This window comes from Falco naumanni, chromosome 5 (genome assembly GCF_017639655.2).
Source record: "Falco naumanni isolate bFalNau1 chromosome 5, bFalNau1.pat, whole genome shotgun sequence".
Classification (NCBI taxonomy): domain Eukaryota; kingdom Metazoa; phylum Chordata; class Aves; order Falconiformes; family Falconidae; genus Falco; species Falco naumanni.
Genome location: NC_054058.1, coordinates 72,585,324 through 72,597,837, shown reverse-complemented (window position 1 = coordinate 72,597,837; position 12,514 = coordinate 72,585,324). Strand labels below are relative to the sequence as shown.

General features: G+C 49.4%; 1 protein-coding gene across 1 annotated transcript in view; it reads left to right on the top strand.

Moving 5' to 3' along the window:
- Window positions 1-12,514, top strand: part of SHANK3 (SH3 and multiple ankyrin repeat domains 3) — a 362,955-nt gene that overhangs the window by 283,245 nt on the left and 67,196 nt on the right. The window contains exon 18 of the mRNA XM_040596580.1: window positions 2,239-2,363. Within this exon, the coding sequence (XP_040452514.1) occupies window positions 2,239-2,363 (125 nt within the window). The remainder of the gene's footprint in view (window positions 1-2,238; window positions 2,364-12,514) is intronic.

Here is a 12,514-nt window from a genome sequence, read left to right as displayed (position 1 = left end):
GGTGCTGGTTTGCAGGCCCTTCTTCATGCTCCTGTATTAATTACACTTTAGAGAAAGTCGTGCAAAGTAACGCATCACAACATCACATACACCATTTGCCAGGAATCTGTATGCACCCCAGTCAAGACCACTAGACCTAAACTTACTGCTTGCGTAGAGCAGGGGGCTGAGATAGTCCATGTCACCGCCACTGGTGCCAGGAACTCTGCACCGCACTTTTAAACTGATGCTGTGCAAGTGGCAGTGCCGTGCTGTTGGCCAGCCACTGGTCAACAGCCCAAACGTGGATGTTTCAGGCGCTGGCGTCTTTGGTGCATGACATATGCTGCATCATTTAGCAGAACAGTGGCTTGTTAGCCTCATCTCCTCCTGGTGGTTTAAGTGTGTTCAAGAGCTACTCAGCGGAATAACTGCTGTATTGCTGTTGCAGGAGAGGACTTCTGCTGTACAGCTGCGATTGTTACTTGACAGCTAGCCTTGAACAAAGGGGCTGTCCCAGGGAGAGCAGGAGAAAAACCCACTCACTGACCCTCCAGTGTGTATCACGCTTGGCAGGAGAGTGCACATCTGTCAGAGTGTGTCTGGGGGTTTCAGCCCCTTACTGCTAATGCATCAATAACTTTCTTTGTCAGTGACAGTCAGGTGACGTGGAGTATAGTCTCTTGTTTCTGCAGGCAGGGAATACAGAGTAGTTGGCACAGGTGGTTTCAGGATTGCACCTTCACCCCCCAACTCCCTCACTTGCTGCATACTCCAGTATCTGGTAGCCCATCTTCAGCTTCATCTTTGAGGTTGCCTCCAGCTGAGAACAGCTCCAGAACCAGTGTAGCACAGAGGTGCTACAGTCCCCTCGCTAGTCCTGGGACTGCCACTAAGTGGAGGAAGAGCTGGAATGACCCTCTAGATGCTGCTCTCTGGAAGGCCACACAAGTCAGTGCCCAGGTGTCGTAGTGCCAAGAAGCAGCACTTTTCCTGGAAAGGTAACTTCTCTCTTCCCTCATCTGTGGCACCAGCTATTCAGAACAGCTGCCTGCCTGATAACACCTGAAAGCAAGTAATGAGATCGCATGCCATTAGAAAAGGGATGTCTCGAGCTTCAGGTGTCATATAAGGCCTAGTGAAGAGGTCCTCACTGATCCAATGCTATGGTCTTGTCTAGCGAGACGTGAATCCCCTCTGCCCAAAAGCAGCTACACAAGCAGCAGGTCTGTTTGCAATAAAAATCTTCTCAGAGCATCGTGACCAGCCCCTGAAACAGCCACAGTGATATATTCTGTGCTGGGGACAGCAACCCATCAGGGTACCACGGGCAGTTTCGGGTGAGCGGAGTCTGGCCAGCACATAAAAAGTAGCTGTGGCCTTTCTGCTTAACTTCTTTAATGGGTTGGGTGTTTCTGAACATCTGCAGATCTGCCCTTGATAAACAGGCAAAGGAAGCTTGTTCCTTTGTCGCATCGCACAAGGTGCATACATCACATGGGCATCTCTCTGCTGTAAGTAGGACATTCCCCATGCAAAATTACTTCATCCTGGATGGACAGTGAAGCAAGATGTGCTGGAGCTGGATAAAGTAGGCGTGCTGCCTGGGTCCATCTGAGAAAGTCCCTTCCCTGGAAATGGTGTTTTTTTTGAGGGTGGGAGCAGGTTTTCCAACCAGGAATGCAATTCATATCTCACTGATGGAGAATGGGGTTCATATGACTAATGTTGATGTCCATCAACCAGTGGCTCTCTGCTCCTGAGCTAATGGCCTCCTGTAGAGGACCAGCATAAGAGGGGCACCAGTCTGGGGCACTGGAACCAGGTGCCATGTCTGCAGCTCAGGTGAATGGTGCACATGGCTTTTTCTCTGCTGGCTAGGAAAAAGGCCTGGAGCTGCTAACTCAAATGTAGACATGGAAGGAGTGAGTTCTTCCCCTCTTGGCATTGTTCATAGATGTCCTCATTTTGTCTGTGGTACTGGGAGGTGGATGAAGCTTTAAGGACCTTGTGGGAATATATGTGACTCTGGGAGTCACACATGTCCAGGAGGCTCTGGGGCTCTCTCAGAGTCTAAAGCTGATGAATACTGTAGATATGTAGCATTACCTCTGGTTCCTGCGTTGATGTCAAGCTAAGCCTTGCATACGTGTTCTTTCTGAACCAATGTACAGATATTTTCCTAGGCTCCTGAACATTCTTGTCCACCTTTTGGTTGCTTTTTGCCACACTCAATCTCTCTCTCTTTGTGTTTTGCAGCTGAAACCCCAATTGAGGAGTTCACCCCAACCCCAGCCTTCCCTGCACTCCAGTACCTGGAATCAGTGGATGTGGAAGGTGTCGCTTGGAGAGCAGGGCTTCGCACAGGAGACTTTCTGATCGAGGTGAGCCCGGATGCGGCAGGGAGAGTGACCAATGGCTGCCAGCAGCGTCTTGGTCTGCAGGGCAAGGGTCTACAGTTTGCATAAAGTTATTTTCCTTTATAAAGTGCTTTGGGAACTGGGTGGTAATTGTTCCTGAAATGCCTGCTGCCTAGATACCTTGATGAAAAAATGTACTTCAGGTACAATAATTTCAAGCAGATACAGGCTGTCTGTGCTAGAATATGAGCTGACAGGTTTCCTTCTGCTGACTGAAATTATGGGGAAAAATGGAGGTTGGAGAAAAGACTCATTAGATGCCTTCTCTGGAGGCCAATCAGGATTGTTTTGTACTGATACTTATTACAGCTTTTACCCAATGTGGCACAAGTATTGGGGATCTAGAGAGAAGGATTACATTGACTGGGTACATAGAGCTCTGCTCTTGTATCTCCCCTTTGGCCCCTTCCCTTTCTCAAGAGGGCGATGCTGGGGGCTCTGTACTGCCTTCACTCTGCTCTGAGGCCACAGCTGACTGGATTTTCCTGGGCATGTTTAAAAGAAAGGAAAGCCAGGATTAGAGTCACTGGCAACTTGACGTTGAACAAGTGGCCAGAGGGCTTGGCAGCAAGGCACAGCGATGCGACACAGAGGTGCAATCTCCCCAGAGCACGGGGGTAGGACTCTGGAGCTGGCTGGCAGGTCTCCAGCAGTGACAGCACTTGCTTGTTCCCACAGCTTGGCATTATTATTATTTTATTACTATTATTGTTGTTGTTGTTGTTATTACTATAATTATTATTATGTTCTTATTTGTATCAGTGTATGCGCATAATGTCAGCGACAGGTCAGGACAACACTGTGATATGTGCTGTATGGCGCACAGCCCCTGCACAGAGCAGGTGGTGACAGCTGGGTCCCAGCACAGGGACAATGGGATGCTCCCGTGCTGATGCTCACTGCCTCTGGACAGTGAGCTGATGCTGCAGGGAGCAGTCTTGGCGTATCAGCTGCTTCATCTTGTAGTGAATGCAACAGAGGATGGTTTTAAGGAGTGATTTAAAAGAGAGCAATAACATTGATTTGTTAGTGTTTATAGGGACTCTTCTCTCTATAGGAGGAAGGCGTAGGAGACATAACTTGCAAGTGAAAATTATGTTCAGAATCCATGTCAAATGGATATGGTATGAATAGGCCAAGTCTGCATTTCTTAAAGCCGGAGATAAGGCTGTTACAATAAGGCAGCTGAGAAGTGTTGGTGGATCACTTGGTCAAGATGCTCGTTTCTGTACCTTAATTGTTAAAGAGATCCCAGAGAATTTGTTTCAAACAGAGGTGTATACACAGTCCATGCAGGAAGGGATGTGAGGTGAATCCTGCCCCTTCCAAGGGGGTGGCAGCAGGGGTGGAATGAGGCTGAATTGACACCATCCATGCTTAGATGGGATGGGAAGGGAACCTTTGTGTGAAGGTTTGAGGTAAGCAGAGTGGTTGGGCCTCTCCTCATAGCAAGTGCTGAGCAGCGCATGCTGAACAGGCAGTCTGTACAGTCAGAGGAAGGGCTGGCATCCTGTGAGATTTTGCTTTCTTGCATCTTCACGTGCAAAAATCATAAGGCTTTAAATCCAGCAATGCAGTATATGACACTGGTCCAATGTGGTGGTGGTGGTGTGGTGTAGGTTGTGGCTGTGCGTGGTGTAAGGCAAGCAGAGCTGCATGCTTCTGGCAGGTGGATGTGTGAAGTTGTACTGGTTGTGGAAGTGCTCCTGGGCTGGTGGTGAGGCTTTGCTGAGCTCAGCTGCTGCAAATCTCTCTGCAGTCTGAAGCTCACACTGAAAAATGCTCTGTTTTCCAGGGGTGGTCCTCACAACCATACCAGGCAGTTGGCTGAGGCACCCTGGAGCTTCCATCACTGCTCTGTGGGATCTTTCTAGCTGCACTTTCTCAGGAGCAAGTACCTCAGACACAGTGATGGACTTGACCTTGAATGCGTAGTTGTTGGAAACCCTGTGCCTGAAGCAGGAACTGGCTGTGGTGTGTCCGTGCTGAGGCACTGGCTGTGCTGGGCCCTTCATCCAAGGCAGGGAGTCCTGCGCACGGTGCCATGCCCACGCAGCTGGCTGCAGCAGGGCAGGTGGGAGGGCTGACAGCCAACGTGCAGAGATGTGGAGCCATGTGCTGCCAGGAGCACGGGGAATCCCGTGGCCAGTGAGCCACAGGGGGAAGGGGAGGGGGGAGCCAGGCTTGAGGACCTCTCAGCAGAGGTACAGGTTGGCACTTGGGCTTACTTGCAATGGGAAGAGCACACCCTCTTCAGCTTTACAGAGGGACAAGGGTCTGGAGCACAAGTCCTGTGAGAAGTGGCTGAGGGAACTTGGGTTATTCAGCCTGGAGAAAAGGAGGCTGAGGGGAGACCTTCTCACTCCCTACAACTACCTGTAAGGAGGTTGCAGCAAGGTGGGGGTTGGTCTCTTCTCCTGAGTAACAGGCGACGGGATGAAACAGCCTCAAATTGCACCAAGGGAGGTTTAGATGGGGTATTAGGAAAAATGTCTTCACCAAAAGGGTTGGCAGGTGCTGGAACAGGCTGCCCAGGGACATGGTGGAGTCGCCATCTCTGGAGGTGTTTAAATGACATGTAGATGCAGTGCTCAGGGTCATGGTTTGGTGGTGGACTTGGCAGTGCTGGGTTAACAGTTGGACCTGATGATCTTAAAGGTCTTTTCCAGCCTAAATGATTCTGTGATTCTGTGATTCTGTGACTTCTTTCTGCGGTTAGTGGGGCCCAGATTTCCCCTCCGTACTTGCAGCAAACCTCCTAGGGAGCAGCTCCCAGTGGGGCTGTTTGCTCTGTCCATCCTGCGCGTGGGCACAGTTCTTACAGCCAGAAAGTCCCCCAAAAGCTGCGAGCAGGCGGGTGCTGGCAAAGGCTGCGTGACCCAAATAGCCTGCTGCCAGCAATGCTATTTGTGCTGTTGGTGTGTCTTCTGCAGCCTCCAAAGAAAGCCAGTGAAGTATCAGTTGTCATAGATCTGATAAAATGGTTATAGAGCTGATTCTTTTTCTGATACATAGTATCATTACAAAGCAAGGAAGAATGTTAAAGGCATATAAAGTCATGGAGTGTGTGAGGAGCAGGTTAGTGCTGCAGTGGAGCAGCCTTGTCCTGGCTGAGACTTGCAGGCCCTCTCCCCTCCCTCCCAGTTTGGATGTTCAACTGCAGAATAAATGTATTTAGCCGATAACCTGCCCTAAGCAGGTTACCATTCCCTTGGGACCAGACAGCTGAGCTGACTTCCCTTGTGGCTGCGTGATTGTTAAGTCTATGGCAAGTGGAGCAATAAGCATGTGCGGTTTCCTTGGGAAGGGAAGCTGGAGGTGGGTTTAGAATGAGCACAGCAGCTTTGCCTTAATGTACAGCCACATTGGAGGGCAGTATTAGGAAAGGGAGATGTGTTATAGCTTGAAGCCTTCTACAGGTCTGGGACCACTTTGATCATCCTGTGCAAGTGTGTGGATTAGAGAAGGTGTTAAATTTGGGTAGAAGGTGCATGGGCATTTTAAGTTTGAGACTTCATTTCTAGCCTTGTGACTTGTAGCCTGAGACCATCTCTTGCTGCAATTAATCTTTAGGTTTTTAGCTTTAAAGATATCTTGGTATTGGAGATCAGTGCTAGACAGCCAGATACATGTAAGCTGCCTTCACATTGGAGTTAGCAAATTCAGATAACAAAGTACAGGTGGAAAGCCCTGAGACATGTTTGCAGGCAGAGAAGTGTTTAGTGACACTAAACTGACCTTGTGAGAGCTGACCTTGTCCGGTGGTGTGGAACATCTCCTCCAGTACCACAGAATGGCTCTTTCATGCAAGGACAGGTGGCAGGGACACTGCTTACAGCTCCAAGCAAGTCCTGACCTGCCCTAGTCTTCCTCACACTAATTCAGCAGCTGGGAGAGGGGTGGCCATGGGTGCTGGAGGCAGTCCGGTGGGTGCTCCAGCAGTTCCCGTTCCTCCGCAAGGCTCCCCTTTGCAGGAAGGAGTGAGATGTGTTTCTGTGGGGCATTGTCACGAGGAGTGAGCCGAGCTACCTGACAGGTTAGACCTGGGAGTCCAACTGATGGTGACTTGAAAGAGACATCAAAGATCACCCAGAGAAGGAGACCTGCAGAGGGGAATCTGCCCCTGACATGGGAGTAGAGCTTCAGGCAAATTCAGCATTTAGCATTGAAGCTTTTTCATTAATTAATACCAACCTACAATAACTGTAGTACGGGACCTGACTGACTTGTACGATGTTGAAACTGCAACATCCCAGCCCTCTGGCCAAGCCTGCTGTGCCATGCAGCTGCCCCAGCCTTTTAGCCTTCCATTTCTCTGCAGCACCTTCTGTATGAATGGAGGGCATGACTGGCCTGGACCAGCTGAGCCTGCTTTGTTGGCAGGTTGGGGTGGCTTTGCCAGTGGGATCCATGGGATGGCTGTGTGGAGTTCAGGATGCTCATTTGATGAGCACTGGTGTCCTCACCTGATACTTTCTCCATGTTCCCCTGTTTGGAACATGCGTTCCCAATGGGGACACATGCACATAGCACAATATACACATAAGCACACAGCCTGCCACGTGGATCAGAAAACACAGCATCATGCAAACACAAACAGCACAAATGACCTGACCCTGTTCTTCCCCAACTGATCACAATGAAAGCCTGTCAGAAGAGAATGTATACGTATATACAATATGGATCCCTCTAGTAGCTAGCCTTGGACCCCCAGTCTGCCCAGTAGCTGGCCCCTAGCTCCCCCAGTCTCCCCTCAAATTGCTGGCATCTTGAGCATGTAAACCCCCGAGACCCACTTACTGGTGCTTGGATCTCTTGACACACGTGTGCACAGGATTCCCCAGGCCTTAGATTCTTGGTCTGTCCGGCAGCTGGTTTCCAGTCCTGGGTCTCCCCAGCTGCCAAATGCACAGGCACATACAAACACAAACCAGTGTCCCTGGCAGCTGCTCCAGATACTGGGCCTTACCAGTAGCTGACTCTCAAACCCACTGGCCAGTCTGGTCCCTCCAGCAGAAATTCCCAGACCCCCAGTCTTTCCAGTATCTGCCCCAGGTCTATGACTCTCTGATCCCTGGCTCTAAGCCGCTTATCCTACTCACTGGCCAGTCCAGCTTGATGATTCCACACAAATTAAATGCACCTACACATGCATCGACATATGATATGCAGGCAGTCCGGTCTCTGGAGCTGCTGGCACCCCAACACCTATGGGGCTCTACCACCCACAGCCCTTTCCCCACTTGCTGGCAGCTATACCTTCATGCACATGCACACAGAGGTACACAGTACGGAGCGCACCCTCACCCAGAAGAATGGCAACAGAGGCAGTGCAGTGACAAGACATGTCAGACTGTGGTGGCCAAGCGCAGGGCATAGCCAGGCAAGCGGACAGCAACCTGGTATTCAGCTGGCCTCTTCCACCCCTGTGCTTTGTTCTCCTGTGCTTGGTCTTGCCTGATCCATCATCCCTCCCTTTTCTTGCCTTTGTTCTTGCACTGAGCATCTCAGTAGGTCTGGCATAGTCCCAGAATGCGCTTTCTGGCATCCCATAATGAGTCCCATACCCCTGGAGGCAGTAGTTCCCCTCAGTCTGCAGGGTGACTTGGAGAGATCCTCTCCCATCAGCTTATCCCGTGGGTCTGGAACACAGAGCAGGGACTGTCCCTCTGCTGCAGAGGGCCTGGGGTAGCTGAGCCAGGGTGCCCCACTGACACTGATCAGGTCATAGGGGGGCCCCCAGCTCTCATTGTGGCTCTGCTCTGTTATGACTGTGGTGATTAGCCTTTGATCGCCTAATCCACCTAATCACAACCCATCCCTTCTGCAGCTGGTACTGCCTGCTCACCCCTCTCTGTTGGAATGTATCTCCTGCTGATCACAGCTTTAACAGAAATCCCTGCTGCCAGGCTGCCCAGCATCCTTATGCTTCTCCACCTTGGATTGTCTTCTGGCTCTGAGCTGTAGCAGAAGGAGACAGGAGCTGTGGAGAGATGTAACCTCAATCCTACAATGCCACCTACCAACAGAAATGAAAGCATCAGAAGAAGCACGTTTATAATTTTGCCCTCACAGTTAAAGCCGAGGCCCTTACACCAGCCAAGACCCCAGTCTTCCAAGTGTTTTAGCTCTAAAGTACCATAATAGACTGGAATATCTGGCCCTTCCTCTCCTTCTGCAGAGATACCATCTCTTTTTTCCTCACCTTCTGGACTTGTTGCTTTTTCTTCTCTTTTTTGTCATGCTTCAAATCCTCTCTCTCAGGAAGTCTAGATACTTAAGCCTTCTCTTCATATTGGAGTAAAGAGGTTCATTTTTTAATCCCAGCAAACCATGTGGAGTGGTCACTGGTGCTAAATCTCCTGCTTTTTATGTTGACTCAGCCCCTGCTTGCTGCAATGTATGGAAATCTGATCCCAGTTTTATTACTACTGAAGATTTTGTGTACTGCCTAGATGGTAAGCTTGTAGGGGAGCTGTCAGATTCCCAGACCTGGTTGTCCTGACCCGATTAGTGCTGTGCCCACAGGGAGGGAATTCTGCCTCAAGGAGAATAAAGCCTGCAAGACAGTGGGGATGCTCAGGTCATTTTGCATAACGCACAAGAGGGCAGAGAGATTGCATCCTGCACCTCTTTCCTCTTTGTGCCTCTCTCTGTTAGGAGCCTGGACAGAGGCTTCCTGCTTTACTGCTGAGCTTTGGGCTGGCTGAAGGCAGAAAACAGGCAGAACATTGGCAAGGGTCTGCAAGGGGATCTGGTCGAGTTACTTGCATTTGTCTTGCAGCCCTTCAGCATTTTCCCATGAACTGCTGCTTGCTCTTGGCCTTTTGTGTTTAATTTACTTTATATAACCCCTTTGTTTACTTTGTAACCCCTGCCTCGCCATTTCCTTTTTTGACCTCTCCGTGGCTGCTCTGTCAGGCTCAAACTGTACATCTGCTTGTGCTTTCTGATGGGCATGCTCACTGCTTTGTTCATTTACCTAGCAAAAGCACAGAGACTTCCAAAATCTGCATCTGCCTGGGTTTCAAGAAAAGAAGTCCGGGTGAATCTCCAGCAGTAACCGCTTGGCATCTTTGTTGTCTGCTGATCGAGCAACAAAAGGATCCTATTTTGCAGATTCTTAGGCTAAAACAAATACATGAACCAAGTGAAGTTAGTTTGTATCATCAGACCTTCTAAAGAAAGATGGTGGGTTCATCACCGATAAGCAGGCTGCCCTTTCTTCCTGGTGACTAACCTTCCCCATCTGTTACATGAGTGTGATTCAGATCAGCCATGGGCAGACTAGCCTGTTGTGTTGGCTGACATGGGCTGTGCCAGCAGTGAGAAAGGACAGAAAATTCCCAGGGCTTCTGCTTGCTTAGGGCAGGTGGATCAGAGGCATCAAGCTTTGTCCTTGATCTTCCAGTGCTGAGATCACCACTCCTCACCCTCTCTCCCACATTATTTCTATGTATAGAAATAGCTAGATAAGTAACTCAAAGTTTACTCAGCATCTCTTTTAGCTGCATTTCCATCATATGCACTCCGAGCAGAGTGGTTGGAGAACAGCTCTAACATGAAGCCAAGTGGCAGCTTTTCTCTGGTTGGCTTCGTTAGCACCGGCTTGTTAGTGTTCTTGTTCACATTTCAACATCCAGGTGCCAGCTATCCGTGGGACACTTCAATTTCCTAAATACTGCTGTGGTCCTGCAGTCCACAGGGCTGCTGCAACACCACAGTTGATCTCAGTACACAGCCTTTGGTAGATATCTACAGTGGGATTGATCCCATCTCACTTCAGGCTTCAGTTACCTGGGTGCCTGCACCTACCTGTGTCTAGTCTGCCAGTTCTGCCTGTGGAGGCCAAATAAACATGGAGATGGAATTCGGGGAGTAGTGAATTCATCTGACCTAGCCTGGGGTTTGCCTTAAGATGTGACAGATGTGGTGGATTCGCTGACTAGCTCTCCCCTGACCAGACAGGGATCTCAGGGCAATTTTTCCCGGTGTAGGTGCCCATTTTGTGGACAGCACGTTCTGTCAGGTGAATCCCAGCACTGTGGTTTCTTGGCAAAAGGGACATTATTTTGTAGGACTGTGGGTCAGAAATACCAAGCATGGAGCGGCAGCTTGGAGCGTTTGGGTTTTGTTCTCTGTGCTGCCAGGGGTTTCTCTCAAAGGAACTGCTGGAGTCTGAGTGCTGTCAGCACTATGGATATAGCTGTGTGTGCAACAGCCACTGATACTTCTCTGGTTTATGGGTGGCAAAGCCTTGACAACAAATCAGCGATGCCTCTTCAACATGAAGTCAGAGAATTCTGTGGTGTCTGTATGCTCTGAGTTGTTAATCTCTCTGCAGACTCCAAAGTAACACTGAGATTGCTGTGAGTTTGTCCTCTGCTGTCCTCCAGCAGCAGACACAGGAGAAGGAAGCCTTTCCTGGACACAGTGCTTGCATTTGTAGATTCAGTCTTTGAACATGATTTTGAGCGTGGTGTTTCCATGGCCTCAAAAAGAGATCTGGTTTGTACCCTCTGTGTCCAGGGCGCTGACTTGCAGTCCATCTGTCTCACAGAAGTCATCACCAGTTCATGGTGGACCAGGAACTTAAATAGCTCTAAGACTTTCCTCAGGTTCATCACTGCGGAGCCCATCACATCTAGGTGTGTTGAGCCATGTGGCTGTAGGCAAGAGTGTTATACCATACCCCAGACCTTGTGGTACACGTGGAGGCCTGGCTTTATTCTGTTAAGTCCTGAAAGCCATACTGTGACTGTGTTGCTAGAGATGCCTCCATCAGCCATACCTTCAATGGTGGCAAGACATGACCAGTCTCTGCCACGAACATGCAGGTTTTTTACTCCCCCTATCACTGCAGCTACCTCTGTTTGGCTGCCCAGTGCACTTCTGCAGCATCTCCAGTCTCCCAGATGTTTTTTCTTAGATGCCTCTGGAAACTGCACAGCTTTTCTGTCAGTGGCCTGGATGTCAGATGGAGACTGTTCATTTCCTGTGAGAAATACTCCTTTTAATAACAGAAAGACAATTAGCAGATGGGTTTTTGTGGCTTGGTGGGCCCTGTTTTCAGCCTGAGTCAAATCCTTATCCACTGTAGAAACTTGTGTCCCTGTTACACATGAGATGAGTCTTTTTTACATCCTAAAATGGAGGGATTTTCTCATAGTTCCCCAAGCATGTGTCTCAGTACAGTTTCCAAATAACTTTTGGTGGGGAAATGGAGAGAATATTGTCCCATCGCTCCTTGTGAGGGCTCTCTGGGGATCTTTGAGGGTTTTTCTATCAATGAATTCCTCTGTTTTACAGTGAAACCATAAGTTTGGGCTGATTGTCCTCCTGAGCCAGCTTTTGAACCCACAGCTGTATGTTCTCTTCTCTGTACAGTCATAGAAGTGCTAGTTGGAAGGGTTCTCTGAGAAGGACTACATTAGGTCAGCTGTGGATCTGTCCAGCCAAGCCTTAGAAACCTTCTGCAGGATGGTGGTGCTGCAGACTTTTGGGTGGCCTGTTCTGGGGCTGCACTGCGCTCCTGGGAGATATTTGGTTTTGCTGAAGTCCGAATCCAACCTGAAGCTCCCAAACCACAGTTTGTAGCTGTTGGCCGCATTCACTACATGATCTGCTACTTCCAGGAAGAGTTTGGTTTTGCCGTCTCTGTAAGTGCCCTGCGAGCAGTTGTAGACTGCTTGCTTTTTTTTTTGTCGTGCAATCTGGGTTTGGACCTCTTCAATTTCTCCCCATCTCTCTTGAACTCAGTGGCCAAAAACTGAACACTGAAAAATATTCCAGGTGCAGCCTCACCAGTGCTGAGTCAAAAGGGTGATAATGTCCCTCAATCTGCTGACCAGGCTATGTGTTATGTTGCCCAGCATGCAGTTTGCCTTCCTCTCTGTGAGGAGGTTTTTCTTCCTTATAGGAGAGGTGTTCTATCCCACTGATCATTTTTGTGGTCCCCCTCTCAACCTACTCCAATGGATGCAGCTGCCCTTTTAAGAAGTCCCCAACCTGTTGCTTCCCCACTAGTAGCTGCCCATCTTACATTATCCACTACACTTCGAGCTCTGGAGCATGCTTTATCCATGAATGCTGAAGCATAAACCAAAATTAAACAC